Here is a 17,290-nt window from a genome sequence, read left to right as displayed (position 1 = left end):
TTTCAATGAAAGTCAGTACCTCTGGCTGTGTTGGGCTTCCGGCCCCAGAAAGCGGAGCTTTTCGGTTAATGGCTGGCCCAGAGGCGGTTGTGTTGAAAAAGGGAAGAAAAAAATGTTGGGCCTTGAACTTAATGCCAAACAGCAATTGTCTCCTTTAATTGTGCCACCCAAGTGAGTGCTTGAAGAGAGAGAAACAGATTTTCAATTTGTTCTCCAGTATAAGGGGATCAGGTTCAATAAGACACAGCACGCTGCCTCTGGAGCTCTCAGGAGACCCCAGATACTTTCCTCCACGCCGCGGTCGATTAGATCACTTCACTGCCACCTCTGACGGGCACACGTGCACACGCTCGCACCAGGAAGTCATCTCTGACTACCAATGATGGCGTACTGCAGGTGAACGGTGAAGGATACCAAACTGGAGACAGTTGCCAGTTGAACGGAGACAAAATAGTCGCTAAGCATTGGCAGGAGGAGGTTAATGGAGAGCCCATTTCTATGGTAATCGCTGCACTTGCAAGGAGAAGTAGCTGCGTGTAAGATACAGTTGCACACACATATTTTCATTAATAAAGCCCCTCAAGCCAGAGTCTTGGATGCACAGGGATTTTTTTCCTTTTTCCGCGACATAAATCTGCACGCGCTGCCAAGAAAGTGCTCGTGCTTCATTGTGGCCACTCGAAGAGCTAATTGAACGCCTGCCTCCCTCTTCTGCCAGATGTAAAATTGTAAGCTTTAAGTAACAATAGGAGGGGACTGTCAGCTATTTGTCAGCAGCGCAATTTAGTTAAAGACCACTCAGTTGTCACATTGTGTGGGTGTCAGTGGAATCAATAATAGGCCTTGCGATGACAACAGCCGAGCAAGCTTGTCAAGGAGGTGGGAACTCATCAACACTCTGCCATAAATACGAATGTCAGTGCAGCACGGAGTTACGAGGCTCCGTCTGTGCTCACTCTAGTTTGGTGATACCGAGCACTAATAACTGTAATGCATCCTGTTAGATTTGCATATTTAAGATGCAGAGGTAGACACGAAGTTGCTCATTTATGATCGTAAAGGTCAAGTGTTATGTGGTCGTTCCAAAGTGATATTTTCATATTCAGCAGAAGACAGACTAACAAATTAAAAGTTTACACTAAATAGCGTCTGAGTGGGTGAAACATTGATTATCACACTTAAATATATAGACACTTTATTTCAAGAATATAAAAATGCATAATGCTGATGCAAGTTGTTTAAGTCATTTATAAAGCCTAAACACCAAACATTGCCAGGATTCACTGCTTCACTTGGTTGTACATTAAGTCAGAAAAAGGACATTTTAATCGTTCTGTACATCTTATAGTGTCCTATTTACTAAAGAAATGATTAGTCCTGTAAATTATCATCAGCATCATCACAGCCCTGTGTGTGCTCACTTATTTTCTATTAGCTTTACCTAGCTGAAACTACTGCATTGTATTGTATTGTATTGTATTGTATTGTATTGTATTGTATTGTATTGTATCGTTGAGAGCACTACCTTCATCATGTTCAGTTTTTGTCCCTGTTTCAGAGAGGTGTTTGAGGTAATTCTTTTGGCTGTTACATCATGATATACTCAGAGATATACACTAATATTCTGCATTCCCCATTTATTTTGATGACAGCAAACTAGACTGCATTTGTTCTAGCGTGTGTACAAGGCAAACTAACAAGTATGTGTACATGCAAAAGAAAAAAAAGGATTTAAATATAATAAACACAGAGTGCAGTAAATCATACTGTATCTCTAAGGGAGTCTACTTTTCTACTGTCTAATGCAATGCCATATTCCTCTGGCTAAATTAAATCTACGGAAAAACAAAATGGTAAAAAAGAAGCGCTCAGCTGCTCATTAGCAGTCCACCTCATGAGCTTATGTAGCTTCCCAGTTAAGTGTGTGCGTTAGCGCCAATCCACTCTCCATTAACTGTAATGGAGCCCGGAGATATCCCAGAGATTACGCCTCCAACTCTCTTGGCGCTCTCCACCGTGAGTTCAAGAGTTCACAATCTAACTGTGGGCTCTCTATGCACATGCATATATTTCACTGCCACCCCTCCCTCCCTCCCTCCGAGTACAGCGAGTGCCAGTAGAGTCTTCACAGTCAGCGTGTGGGACGGAGGAGCGCTGGATGCGGTTTTGGAGGTGCTTTGCACCCTCAGATGCACCTCGCCCGTCACCTGTAAGGAGTGACTCCTCAAGATGTAAGACGAGGGGGTCATTCCGCCTTCAAGATTCACCCTCTGCCTCTACCTCTCTTTTATCACTCTCTCTCTCGTTTTTTCCTCACTACAGACAAGTGACTCAGCTCCACCGAAATAATGCTTGATCTGCCCACACAGCTTTCATTTAAATGCTACCGGAGAAAAAAACAGAGCGTGAGATTTATGTCGCCGCAAAGCAGAATATAAGCCTCAGAGTTAGTTATACTAAGTGATTATGAGGTTACATTTCAATTATTTTTACATGTCCCTGATGCTATAAAATGAAATGCACTTTATAAAAACGAGTTAGATTAATTACGTGGTGTCATGTACGGAGCAGCGAGCACTTGCCAAATATCAAGATTACCCAACGGGGAGTGAGTGAATCTTGTTGACAGTCTCATAGCCCTGAGAGAGACAGGAGTGTAAAAATGGAGAGGATATTAAAAGCTTCAAAAATGCAATACAGTGCTAAGAATTGATCCAAAAATCCTCTTGAAACCCCATCTGCTCTACTTTTCCTGACATGACTCTTTCAGTCTCAGGTCTTTTTCTGTGTGGTCTTGACAGGTCACCTCACAGCTCTTGAATCGCAGGTAGCCACCACAAAGCGAAGGGACCAGATTCATAATGAAGGCAGGAACTCATACATCCAAACGCCACTCGTGCCTCTAAAGAGTTTACCTAAATGGCTGTGTTCACATTGCAGCTCCGAATGTCCCATTTCATATTTTTTGTTTCCTTTTGTGGCACAGAAACACACAGAATCTGATGAATATGAATATGGCGTACATTGTATCTGATTTGTGGCTGAGTAACTGCTATTGCAACCGGCCGATCAGAGTTTTTGTGACCAAAAATTACAGAAAGCATTTTATCAGTTGAAACTTAGCTTTGTCTGTGTTGCACTTAGTTTCAGTTAAATGCACAGATGTTGTGAGATATCCTCATCCCAGTCATTTTCCCTCTACCCTCGAACTAGCAGTGGCAGTCTGGCAGTGAAAGAAATGTGTATAGGTAACCTGATTGCAATTTTCTTAGCATCTTTTTAACCTTTCTGTAATGAAAAATTGAATTAGATATTGATAATGAAACAATGATTGTTAAGTAACTCTTGCCTTTGCCCAAAAACAAATTTCAAGGGAGCAAAAACAGATGTAATGTGCTGCAGTAATGCTGCAGTTAACGTTAGCGAATAAGATGTTTGCTGCTCTGGTTCCGACCCTGGAGCCTCCATGCTGTCATTTTGTATTCCTAAGTCGATCTGGCTTTGTTGACTTCTCAAAGCACAGTGACTTTCCCAAAACAACATAAACAATTGTGTTACTTCCTCTGAGTTTGGGCTGGCAGTCTCATATGTGCTGGTAGCCAGCATGTGTATATGACAAGACAAGGCAGAATCAGACCTGTCTGACAGCGATTGGCTTGTCACCGGTCTCTGGTTGATCTCTATCTAAATGCTAAATAAAGGCAACTGGACTTGAGCTGCTTGAAGATGATTCACTTCTCATCAGAGAGGCTTTTTACAGTTCTAATGGAATAGTGGGGAGTATCCTAATTGCCAAAGACCACAGTAACATGGAATAAGGAAAAAATCTCAGTGAACCTCTTTCACACCAAACAGGAAGAAATAAGAAGTTGACCCTGAAGTGAAATGACTGCACAGATCTCCAGTAAAATAAAGCGGCAACGACCAAAGTCTGTCCAGTTCAAGGGCCACTTTCCTCTAATTGATGAAGTGGTTTGCAGCTTGAACATTAGAGTTGAGCTGTTACTGTGGGAGCCAGGAGCTCTTACCTCCTTCCTGTAGTGTAGTCAGGGGCCCTGGGATACCTCACTTCCATGTCTCCCACCCTCTTTACTCATTGTGCAGAAGTTCTCCAGCTTGAGAAGAAAACATTAAAGTCTTCCCTCACTTCTAGGTTTCCGTCTCTGCACTCAGCCCTTTCAAATTCGTCATCAATCAGCGCTTTCATGTGGGTGGTGGAGCTATGCCATGTGTTCGGCCTAGCGGGCAGTGTTGTGCATTTAGCTCAGGCTGGAGTCTAATTTGTTTTGCCTGCAGTAGGCAAAGTAGCTATCAAGGTAACATTATTCGTCAGCGGGGACGGAGCTGTAATGAAAAGCACTCAGATGGGCAGAGGTGCCCAGAGGTCAGTGTAATGGAAGCGTCCTGTCTCAATGAACTCTCTCCCAGTGAGTGAAAAGCTCTCTGTGCACCTGTATGAAAATAGATTGTGGGCATCTGGGGTGTAGCAGCACATAACCTTGCTGAGCAAAGCAGGAAAGGTTATGTTCAAATCATAAAACATGTACGCATTTAATTGAAGCAAAGTGGTTTGGGGAGCTTTTTAATGGCACACAAGAAGTGATGCAAGTATTAAACCAAACAGACTTTTTCTTTCCATCAGTTTGCTGAGATCGAGGCTTTATTTTCTCCCTCTGCCCCTGCTTGATAGCAGAGGGTATAAAACTAAAGGGTTTGAAGGATGTGAGGACAATTAAGGCTCTGTGAACAGTCCTTGCTGATGTGCCTGGTGGATAACAGGAGATACAATATTTTACCCACCTCTGTGTCTGTCCCCCTATCTCCATCTGCAGATAACAAGGACTACGACGCTTACCTGTCCTATACCAAAGTGGACCCGGACCAGTGGAGCCAGGAGACCCGGGAGGAGGAGCGCTTTGCCTTGGAGATCCTCCCCGACGTGCTCGAGAAGCATTATGGGTATAAACTCTTCATACCAGACAGGGACTTGATCCCCACAGGAAGTAAGCTCTCTCTCTCACGGCGATGTCACGTTGTGTCGAATGTTGTGTCGCTTGTGGTGTTGCTCGTGTTGTCAGTGCAGTGGTGACATGCCTTATTCTGTGTTTTTTTTTTCTGTTTTTGCATTTTTGTTGTGGCGTGACTCGACCTATAAGACCATCATCGTTTTAATCTGATCATTACGATGGAAGCTTTTCTCTAACTGCTGGCTGAACAGAAGTGGATCATTTTGATAAAAGGTGGCAATTAGGGCTTCTTCACTTGACATTTTTGTAGGGAAAAAAAGAAACTAAACAAAATTAGAGGGTAGGTTTTTAAATAAAGCTGGTGATAGCAGTCTCCATTGATTTTTACCTGCTTGTTAGCAGCATATTATTAAGGGGGAGAAGTTGCAATTATGTCACATGGCAACACAGTTATCACATTACCATAAGAAACATCCTAAGACAGCTCTGAACAAACAGTTGCTTTTTTTCCAGTGATTCCAAACCATAGGTATTGTATCCCAGGGGGTACTTTTGCGATTAGGAAGCACACACACAACTATCATTATTTGCTGGATAACACTAGGCTGTACAATCAAGGCACACTGCTGTCTTGTCCCCAGTTTGTTTTTTAATTGTCTTCCCCAGGTAAAGCCTGGCAACAGGATAGCAGTGTGTGGATATTTTTAATCCCTGTGGTGGTATTATAGTCACCAGGTGGTATTTGGAAAGATTGTGCAGTGGCCTAACTAATAAAAAAAAATGAAATTACAAATTATGAAAAGAGAATTATAATTTGAGTCAGCAGTAACGCCTGAACACTGTGTGTTGTAAGTGAGAGTGGGAGAAAAGTAATTAGCAAGGCAGCAGACAGGTTGAAACAGCTATAGTAATGAAAGTTAACTAAAAATAATGGATGAGCTGTTGAAATAACTTTGTTTGCTAAAACTAAGCAATTGAGATTGCAAAAAAATGAAACGGATGTTAATGATTGTAACAGAGAGCTAAACATAGTTGGTAAACAGTTGAAGCTGTTATCTAAAATTAACACCAAAAAAGACTTTAAATTCTTGGCTAAAAAGAACAACAGACAGATGAAACTGTATGCTAAAAGCCTGAAGGATTTTTAATTTTTTGCTAAAAGTAACAACAAATAGTTGAAATTGTTAGCCAATGATTACAAAATAGCCTAAACTTTGAAATTGAAATTGTTGGCCAAAGCAGTGGCGAAAAGTAAACAATAAGTGCCACTAAAAGCTGCAGTTGTGCAAATCATAGTTTGAACAAAAAAATACTCAAACAATGGCATCTTAACTGTATGAAATAAGATGGTAACAAGATCCTCTTTCATGAAATAAACAGAGTTCATCAACATCCAATTCAAATGAAAGCACATGGAACATAACAGGGGATTTTTATGGAGGCCGTAGGGTTTCTTCTGATAAGAAAAGGCTGGGAAACATTGCTGAAAGCAGCTCCAAACAGTGATTCCACTTCTATAAAACCTGCCATCCATTTGACTATTCAAGGAACCTTTAGGTCATAATAATAACAGCTTGGGTCATTGTATCATCCCAGTGTTCTTAGCAGCACCTCCGAGGAGCCCCTGAAGTTCAGATTGTGCACATGCTTTGCAGAGAGGCTGTATATTAAGAAACGGGGTTACAGAGCAACTGATTAGATGGAACAATGTTTTAATGAATCCAATACTAAAAAAAATTAAACATTACTGACTAATTTTATATAATCACCTGACAAAAAGAGTCAGATAGTTTTGAGGAGAAGACAATGAAACAGAAGCTTAATTAATCTCTTAACAGATAGTAGTAATGAAAAAGTGGTATAATTACAGTCTGCACAGAAGATTTATAGATAAACCGTATGCGACTGAAAATAGCTTAATTGGGACAAATAACTTTATATATTTACTCAAGTACTGTAGTGGGAATGTTATACTTGAACAACAGCTATTTGACAGTAATGGACACAAGTTAGTAATCAGGTTGAGATTTTTCCTATTATGCATTTAGTCACCTTAAAATAAAATATGGCACATTTTATGTAAAATGTGCATTTCAGGATATTTTGCAGATAATAGCTTACCACTTTTTAAAAAACTTTTCCACCACTGGCTGTCGATACTACAAAAATGTAATGTACGAACTGCTGTTTAATCTCTGCAGACATGAATGGGGGGATTATGAAAACCTATACATTATGATTAATAAGCACTCGCCTACTCGAAAAAGGTCTGCACTTATTAGCTGGTGCTTTATGTGCTCAAGTAGTTAAAGTGCATTATCTGCACTATGCATGGCCAGTGGGAGGCGTAGTAGCCTTTATTTCACATGCAGCATAATTGGTATAAAGAGCCAACCCTATTATTACAGTCTATGTTCCTGATCCAGCTCCATACTGCATGCTGCCATGTAGTGATGTCAGCTGCATAATCAGACAGCTCTTTATGCATGGACATTAAAGCATGTTTTGCCACAGTATGTATTTCTAATGGTGCGTCTCACATGCCCCGTGCTTATCTTTGATTAACCCATCACACGGATGAGTTTGATAATATCATTATGTTGTTAGCCTCCATTTGAATACTTGCATCTGCCTGTCTTCCCGCACATACCGCCATTACTAATTATGTTCCTCTTCAGTGGCACTGTGCCAAGGTTATAAACTGAATCTCTTGCTGTGATTATGTGCTCGATGCGGGGGGACTGTTGTAATATGGGAAAAATGGCATAAAAATGCAAGGATTGAGGGGAATTTAAAGAGTGTCTGTCGCTATTCCAGTTCGGCAGCTTATTGCGACTATGTATAAACATTTAGTTCCCATTGGGAACATATTAGCATCTCAACAGTCGATATAATAAAGCATAATCCACAGCTGTAGATAAACACAGTTTGGCCATTTGGGGCTTCAGCATGTGTCAACAATCCTTCTCCTGAGCTGCTAATAAGTGTTATTCCACAGTATGCTGGATTTATTTTAACTACTCACCACTTTGATAGATCTCTAGTGTATGTTAAGTATTTTTTTAATATACAGCAGCAACTATATAACCTGGCTGAACTCCTGCCAACAAAAATAAAAGGATTTTCCTTGTTGTTTTTATGCTACATGTCCCATATTAAACTGGAATAAACTGGTCAGCGCGATTACCGCCACACAATCGCCAGTGGAACACCAGTTGTACAAAACACAGTTTATGCCAGAGCCATGTCCCCACATTGACAGTTAACTGTTTTCTTTTTAAAAATGCTTCTCTGCAAACCTTCTGATCTTACTTTGAATGTAAATATCTATGTTTAGGTTTCACCAATGATCATTTCCAGGATGACACAAGACTACTTAGAGGTACTTCTTCCACAGATTTTTAACGCTCGTGTCAACACACACTGATTTTTCATCACAAAACATTAATGTAGAAAGTTATTTGGTAACACTTTATATGTATATTATTAAGAGTTCATAGTTTGTATGGCTTCATAAGTTGTTACTAATGGTTTTATTAACGGTTGATAAGGCAGTGGCCTGGGATTGCCTGGTTGTGACAAAACTCAGTTGTCTTGTTGATCCTATAACTGCATTAATAAACTATGTATTCACTATTACTAAAGCCATTATTTACAACTTATAAAGCCTTTATAAAATTAAATGCCTTACCATCATTTCTTTCATTTTTACTTACATTCACATGAATTAAAGATTAGTTGAAGAGTTTTTGTGTTTTCGATGTTTAGAAAATTAGATACGTGAGGTTTACTGCATCAGAACAATTCAAACTGTTTTTTTTTTTTTCAGTCCCAGAAATAAATAGAAAAAGGTTTTGTGGTGTTTAAACTTTAAAGCTACATTATGTTTTCCGAACTGAACCTCAAATGTTATAACTGCTTTCCACCCGGAATCTTTACTTTGTGTGAAAGTCAGGTATGAGGCCTCATTCAGACCAAATCAGGCGTTGCGGTGATTAACAACTCCCAAGAGATGATTTTCTCCCTCATGTAATAAGTTTACAGAGTATTCCTCCTCTCCTGCTGCTGGCGTCTCCTCTCAGCATGATGCTGTTTGAGCCTCCAAGCATTGTAATCAAGTTCTAAAACCTAGGCGCAAGTTAGTATTATTGAAACCCCGGTTTTCTCATCGAAGTCCATCACTTTTGTCTATGGGTATTCAGTTAGATGCCTGAAATGAGGTTAGTGGCTATTAGGAGCTTATGAGATTTTTATGTTTTATCCTAACTTATCCTAATACTTGACTCCAGGGGTCATCGCACCAAGAACGTGGAAACTCACCTACTCACTAATCCGTACTTTCCAACTTGTAGACTGATCAATTCATAGATTTGTGTACTGTGAAGTGGAGTCGAGTAGGAAGCTTAGCGGTAGTGACGCTGAAGTCATGTGACTACAATATAGTGTACTTATAGCCTAAAAGAGCACCTGATTTGAGCCAAAAGAGGCCTAAAGACAACGTATAAAAGTCATATCAAGACACAATCAGGTCACAAGTGGCATGAGTTGTGACAGAAAGGGAAACAATCTGGACTTCATTATGATCTATATCTATAATGCAATGGCTGAGGAGAGTTGTAACTGAAGATGCCAGCAGATCAGTTTGTAGAAAAGTTGATATGGTATGTGTGAAAGGTAAACATTCATGTGTGGGTTTACAGTGCCAAAATTGGTTAAATGTGCTGCACTGTGAGCAGATTTCTGCTGCGTAGAAGTCTGGAAGTCAGGATTTCCTCATCTGGTAAATTACAACCTCGTTGTGAGTCGGATGGTTACTGTTGAAAAACCAGAGATGAAATGTGGAGGAAAGACAGCCGCGAGAGTTTTCATGGCTCGCATAAATGTCAGTCTAGCTGCTTAGCTGAAAGAATTAACTCCGGATGCAACTTTAAATATCTAATAACCTGTTACGAATAGTATATGAATACCAAAGTAATACTGGATAATATATGTGGTTAATTTTGCTTTGCTGAGAAGACTTACATGCACTTCTTCATTACAGCGGCACTACATGAAATTTAGACTTTTAATACAGTTCAGTCGGTGGGAAGTTGATATTTCTGGCAGTCCAGCATCACAGTCTAACAGTGATTTCCTGCCTCTATATAATTTAGTGTTGATTTTGTTTTTATGTTGGCAGGAATCAATTATTACACATGCAACACTTTGATTGTAAAGCCTGTGAGGTCCCTGAAAGGAGGAATGTAATCTATAAAGCTATAAAGTGTTACCAGAGCGCACCCCAAGAGGGCAGATTTACTTTCAGCTCAATCAATTCAAAACATAAAATGGGAACTACGACTCATTAGCTAATTATACAGTATCCATTTATCCATTCCGGTTTGTTGTGTTCATGATCAGATAAAAGAAAAACTTGTTGTTTTTTTTTTTGCCTGATTGGTTTGACCTAAACCGAGCAGGCTCCGAGCCCTGCAGGAGAGTCGTAGCCCCAGGGACACATTGTGATGAATTACAGCATGAGGACCAATTACCAAACAGCAGCGATTGAGTTGTCATGTCGAAGCAAAGGGGCGACTTCAAATCCAGGTTTACTCTAATCAGGTTCCCTCTCATTGCGGAAGCCTCAGGCGGAGCGTGACATGAAAGACTGAGTTCATTCTTACGGAGAGGAGGACGGAGGGGAGACGTGGCATTTTGTTTGCTTAAAAAAAAGACCCGCGTGAAAATTATTCACACGCACACTCAACTTAAAGAGAGAGGGAGGAATGAAAATAGAAACACGAATCGTCCTCACACACACAAGCGGACAAGAGGGGTCATAAGCTTCGATTGTGAAGTGAAGCCCTGTTAATCCCGTCTAGCTGCTGTTGAGGAGCCGCTCTGTCTCTGTCTCCGCTGAGAAAAGGCTAAAAGCAGTCATTACAGGCACCCACACTGACACCCAGGACAGGCTGTGGAAACACTTAATCACTTTCATTATTACGCAAGCAGCTGAGCCACTCATTAAGGATGCGAACACAACGCCATATTCACTGTGAGCTCTCACTTATCCTCAGGTGTTAAGATGCTGATTCAGGTTCGCTCAGGTATCTCGTTTGGCTTTGAGTGTTTTGTGTTTATTGTCATCTTATAGTAAAACCCAAGTCACCCCGGCCCTCTTGTTTTTGTCTATAATTCTGTCTAACTGTATCTTATAATGAATTACTGAGTCGGAATAAATAATACACCTGTTTAATCTCCATTTTATATGAATCCTCACGCCAGACTGTGGGAGAAATGAGAGTTGCTGTGGAGGTTAGAACTCATTCGATGTTTAATTTAAACGTCTTCAGTCTTCAATCTGTCTTTAAAAAAGTGTTTCAGAATGTTTCCCTCTGAAATTAATTGGATTTGGTTGTTTGAAACTTTGATGAAAGCGAGTAGTTCGGTAAGCAGTCGCTCTGAGGCCAAGAAAGTTCTTCAAACAGCTGCTATGATACGTTTCATCATATTTCCATCAGCCATTGGCTCCGTGTACTCTCCTGTACAATTAAAGTGATGTGAAGAGTAAATACAGTAAAGGCAAGTAAGACAGCAGGCTTTCCATTTGAACTGCTATTTATGCAAAGTTATCTATCCATCTCTCTATCTTTGTCTGTGTGCTCAGCCTACATCGAGGACGTGGCGCGCTGTGTGGACCAGAGCAAGCGCCTCATCATTGTCATGACGCCCAGCTATGTCGTGCGGAGGGGGTGGAGCATTTTTGAGCTGGAGACGCGGCTGCGCAACATGCTGGTGACCGGCGAGATCAAGGTCATCCTGATCGAGTGCGCCGAGCTGCGCGGCATCATGAACTACCAGGAGGTGGAGGCCCTCAAACACACCATCAAGATGCTGACGGTCATCAAGTGGCGCGGGCCGTCCAGCAACAAGCTCAACTCCAAGTTCTGGAAGCAGCTCCTCTACGAGATGCCCTTCAAGCGCATGGAGCCCCTGAGCATCTCCCACGAGCAGGTGCTGGACGTCAGCGAGCAGGGCCCCTTCAGTGAGCTCCAGACCGTCTCGGCCATCTCCATGGCGGCGGCCACCTCCACCGCCATGGCAACGGCACACCCGGACTTGCGCTCCACCTTCCACAACTCTTGCCACACCCAGATGAGGCAGAAACACTATTACCGTAGTTACGACTACGACCTGCCGCCCGGCGGGACGCTCCCGCCCCTCTCCACGCTAGGCAACCAGCACACCTACTGCAACATCCCCATGACGCTCATCAACGGACAGCGGCCGCAGTCCAAGTCGCCGCGTCAGCAGAGCCTTGAGGAGGCCCACGGCAACAACGCCATGCTGCCACTGCTGCCCAGAGAGACCAGTATATCCAGCGTCATCTGGTGACAGAGACGGTGCCGGGCGGGATAGACTGTGGAGCTACACGATGTCCGTCACAGGGAGGACTCACCACTGGCACTTGGACCCTGAATGCACCAGAGCCAGATGGACCCGAATGGCACTAAAGCTACTTGCTGCTGTTTGAATTTGCACCAGGAAAACACCAGGGGGAGAGGGAGTGGGAGGGAAGGGGAGGGATGGAGGGGAGGGTGGGAGGATGGGAGGATGGGGCGTCAAGACACACTGGACACATTGGTGATGGAGGTGGTGGCAGATATTCTTTAGTGTTTTTCTCTTTTTTTTCTCTCTCTCTTTTTTTTTTGGTCCAATAAGAGCTTTTATTGAAACTGAACAACAAAAAAAGAAGCAAGGAGAACTTTTGTATGCCTGTATAAACACTCACGTAACACAAAGCCAACACGTATGATCATTTACCCAGAGAGTCAAGGAATACAGGGTCCTGTACATACGTTTTTCTAATTCTTTGTAGCATCAGTGTTTGGGACTTGTTTATGTTTTAACATCAGTTGGGACTCTCTTTGTTTTTCTTTTGTTTCAGTTTGTACAAAAGTGAAGCAATGGCCTGTGAGATGTTTTGGATAAACCGTTGTTACCTTTATCTTAATTTGTTGGCTGGTGTAGTTTATAAAGCTTTTGGGGTTTTTCAGGGGGCGGGCGGGCGGGGGTAAAAAAAAAAATCTCAGTCTTAAGGAGTTGTGAGCGATTTGGTGTGGAGTTCCTTGTAAGGGTTGAGAATCTGGACTCGACCAGAATATGCAAAATATGGAGTCCAGAGAGCAGGAAAGAACCATCGCGAGAAAAGTTGGATATGAAGAATATGGTGCTAGGCTTCACATCTCTCTGTTCCTTCTCACGATAACATTTACTTTGAAAAAAAAAAAAAAAACAGCCTTGCTCTTTACCTTAACAGATGAATATATCACCGAAAAATTAATTATGTGTATTATTTTATGAAAAAAGAAAAGTCTATTTTTGTAACTGAGGGATATTTGCCGAGAGAAGTTATACCTATAAAGTTTCTGATGGAAGGAATCGGGGAAACATAATAAATAAAAAAAAATGTTTTGTTATGTGGAACTGCACAGCTCACGAAAATCGATAGGTCATTCACTAAATGTCTTACCCTTATATTGCAAGAAAATGTTTTTTGTGTTTTCATCATTAGGAAAAAAAGGAGTTTTGACATTTTCAAACACTGATTGCAGCTCAGCGGGCTCTCTAACATCGTCGCGGTGATTCACGGTTGATTTAAACGAGGATGGAGCTACTCTATCGATGATGTCAGTACCAGATGGATGAGCCTCGACTTCCAAGTGTCACCTGAAGCATTTACCGCACCTGGTTTTTCCTCTGTAGGACCAAACAAGGCTGTCCAGGGCTAAACCATTATCTCTGTTATTCATTTCCTCTTAAATGACAGCTCTGTTATTTCTTTGCCGTCCCCTCTTGTCAAAAGAAATGATTTGTCGGTTCAGTTACGCTCCGTGAAATAGGGGCCCGCCGAACGCTGAGTCGGCCCGGGCTGCTCAGCACTGCTGGACAAAGAGAGACGACTATAATGACGAAGAGTTTCATTCCAAAATGAGTCTAGAAACAGCTGAAAGAGTTTATGACCTCATGATCAACTTAAAATGTTATGAATGTTTAGTTCTTAATGTATAAAAGTAATATTAAAGCTGATGTAATCGATTATATTTTTTTGATCTTCTGACCAGTAATCCCCACAGGGTGTATTCTCCTCAAACCAACAGCCTTTTAGAATGAAATCCTTCCAAATAAGATGTAATTATTGCTCAAGAGTGACGGGAAAGGCAAATGAAATCCTGAAGTATATGTAACTGTACAATACTTAGAGCAAGTTAGACCAAAGCGAGCTACAGTGAACCATTCTCCATTCACAAACCGGTCTTTCTGGTTTTTTTCTTCTCTCCCTGTTTCATCGTTAACGGTCCGATTTCATCAAATCACATGAAACAAGAGCTATTCTCACATCTCCACTGAGACCTGTGAAGGCGGCCTGTGTACTCACTCCTCCTGCAGTTGTGCCATATTATTCATATTTTCCAAGAAAACTAACCTCATACTAAAAATACCTGCAGCGCCTCATAACGTAGGTGTTTCATTTAGTGCCATAAAATATGCAAAATGAGGAACTTGTAAACTATAAATGAAGAATTGTTGTTTTCCCCCTTTTATCTTGCATTGTTCAGTTATTGCTTTTTGATTTTTCTTTTTACACTGTATTTCAAACAGGCCTTGGTTATTTTTTTCTTCAAAATTTGCATTTTGGAGGATCAATCAACCAAGAGATTATCAGAGCCGGGCCTGTTTCTTTCCTTCTCAATCAAACCCCCCCTGAAAAGTAAGATATGGACTTTTGTTCAAGAGCACCCGTTTTTTTTTTCCAAACAGAGGAGTTTGTTTGTGCTCTGCGACATGGCATTGTGTAAATATAATCAAGACAATAACGTGATTAAGATGAAGACAATCGAGCCATATTCATGAAACCAATGGTCGCTATTCACAGGGCCTCTCAAAGTTAGAAATACTAAATCCTGACCGGAGGGTTAACGCGTCGAATCGATGAGATTTCGACAGGAGTTTGGCGTCAGCGCTTCTGCTGCAGAGAGGCTGTGTGAATACAAATGTTTGCATTTTCTGGGGCGATACACTTTTTTTTTTTTTTTTTCCGATAAATGATGAATTGAACATTTCTGGCGACTTGGCTTTGATGACGAAGACGATGACGATGAATAACAATGACAATATATAGCACAGAATTATTCCAGGCACTTTCACGACTCTTGAGACGATATCTCTCCTGTTTCTGATTTATTTTCTATTATGTATCTGCAATGTTCATTAAAAGAGATACTGTTATTATTAATAAAACCACATTTACGGTAATGTGATTCTTCAGTTGTGTGTGTGTATGCGTGTGTGTGTGTGAGTGAGTGAGGAGAGGGAGCGTCACTGTGTTTGTTTGCAGAAAAAAGACAGGAAAAAAAACACCACCCGACTCACTTTGTTTATGGAGCGGCAGCGTAGATCGCTGACGATGCCCGGATCCCTTTCTCCTGGCGGGGAGCCGACGCGTGGCCCCCAAACGCCATAACTCTGCCTCCTCCCGTAAAAACCTTGAAACAACAATCAATACATCTCCTTATTCCACTCAGAGACTGAATCAGCCCGGGCCTCATTTTAGAATAAGACTAAATCAGTGGAGTCGATGCACTGAGAAACACTTTAAACCCCCCCACTACCCATCTTGTGTCTTGATTGTTGTTTGACCTTAGTGCACTGATGGCACACAAACAGCTGGCACAGATGGACTCCCGGAGCAGGAAATTGGTTTGGGTTTAGTATAAAAGATGCAGCCTTCAATTTAAAATGATCATCCAAATTGTGAATCCACTGCGAGGATTGAAACTGTCAACGCCGTTTCCAAAGACACAACGGAAGATATAGTGACTCAGTCCATTGAAAAACTAAAGGCAAGTTTGCTCAGTTAAACTGTCACATCTAATAATGTCTCGAAGAAAACCGGATTCTTTCTTCCTCTAGCGTGCTCAGAGGCAGATAAACAATCCTTTTCTTTTTCTCCCCACCCCCCCTCCGCTTCAGAACATTTGTGCCCATAGTGTAGCCATTTACTTATTTTGCTGTGATCAAAGCAACAGCATCGGAGAGAAAAGGGAAAACCAAAGTCGCATGGGGAGTAATCTTAAAATACTGCCAGGCAGTGTTAATTAGCCTTAATTTGCTCCTCACTGGCTAAATTACAAAACACCACTGTTACAGGTGGGTGTAGCTCAAGTATACCAGCAGTCCTTGGCTCAGAAATTCCTTCCCTATATGTTCTTATAATGTTTAACAGCGTAAATATAACAGCTCAGACAACAGTTATAATGTGAACGGATGTTAGTTTTCAAGCACTCCAGCGTCTAAATGTCACTGTTGAGTTCTCTTGCTCAGAGCTGTTGCCAGTAAAAATCTGCATAATTTGGAAGAATCTCATCGTAATTGCCAAACAAGTGAAGGGCTTATATTCATTCAGCAGAATTTGGTTTGCCCCTGAAAGGTACCACTGCTCACTAACTACAGATTTGTAGCTACTATTCAGCTTGACCATCGATCATGTTTCCCGCCGCAGCCCTGTTACAGCCACAAGATGCGAGATTTCAGGCATGACCGGCGAGACCAGTTTGAAATAAATTCTGCAAGGAAATGAGTCTGAATGTGGCCGATTTCTGACACTTACAGCGACCCATAATATGTCATGATTACAGCGCTCACACATCCATGCAGCGAGTTAACCGCAAAGCGCCACACCGACGTCAGTGCACGTGTGCTGCTCCTGTTGCAGTTTTTAAGGAAATGTTTGACATTTTGGGAAACATGCAGACTTATTTAGATTTTCTGGGCTTAGAAGAGCTTTATACTACTTGTTCACATCAGAACACTGTTGATTTCACTGTTAACTATTCCCCTAAACTTGTATATACTGTCATTGAAAGTAAAATGGCCACCATAGCAGCCACCAGGCATTTTAACAAAGTGTGCACACTAGGTTTTAATGCTTTGATTAAGAAGGTGATGAACACTTCTCACATATGGAGTGAGTCCAAAGGTACCAAAATCTGCCTACCAACACCTCTGAAGCTCGCTGAACTTTATATTTCACTTGTGTAATAAAACAAGAGTTGAAGTGTAAAAAGTAGTTGCAGTTTTACAGGGTCTAATGTGACTTTGCTGAGTCTCCACCTCATAAACTCACATAGCCAGGAAATAGCCTGGCACATTATCCCCTCATTAACGGTGTTAAGGGTTTGTATTTGTCAAGACATGGAACTTTGGCAATAAAATGTAACTTTCTGGAGAAAGTGAGTCGACTGTTGAGTCATCAAATACTGATGCTTTGGGTTGATGGAACC

The 17,290-nt window shown here is 41.5% G+C and overlaps 1 protein-coding gene across 10 annotated transcripts in view; it reads left to right on the top strand.

Annotated features, from left to right (window-relative positions):
- Positions 1-12,507, top strand: part of LOC119015607 (interleukin-1 receptor accessory protein-like 1) — a 298,993-nt gene extending 286,486 nt beyond the window's left edge. For 6 of the 10 annotated variants that reach the window (XM_037091776.1, XM_037091772.1, XM_037091770.1 and 3 more), the window contains 3 exons: positions 4,833-5,003; positions 8,305-8,349; positions 11,614-12,341. In XM_037091776.1, coding sequence (XP_036947671.1) covers positions 4,833-5,003; positions 8,305-8,349; positions 11,614-12,341 — 944 coding nt within the window. Of the gene's footprint in view, positions 1-4,832; positions 5,004-8,304; positions 8,350-11,613 lie in introns of all 10 variants that reach the window. The other 4 variants (XM_037091778.1, XM_037091773.1, XM_037091780.1 and 1 more) reach the window with 2 other exon arrangements.
- Positions 12,508-17,290: the final 4,783 nt, after the last annotated feature.

Source organism: Acanthopagrus latus, chromosome 24, assembly GCF_904848185.1.
Source record: "Acanthopagrus latus isolate v.2019 chromosome 24, fAcaLat1.1, whole genome shotgun sequence".
NCBI classification, from domain to species: Eukaryota; Metazoa; Chordata; class Actinopteri; order Spariformes; family Sparidae; genus Acanthopagrus; species Acanthopagrus latus.
This window is presented reverse-complemented; position numbering and strand designations above follow the sequence as displayed.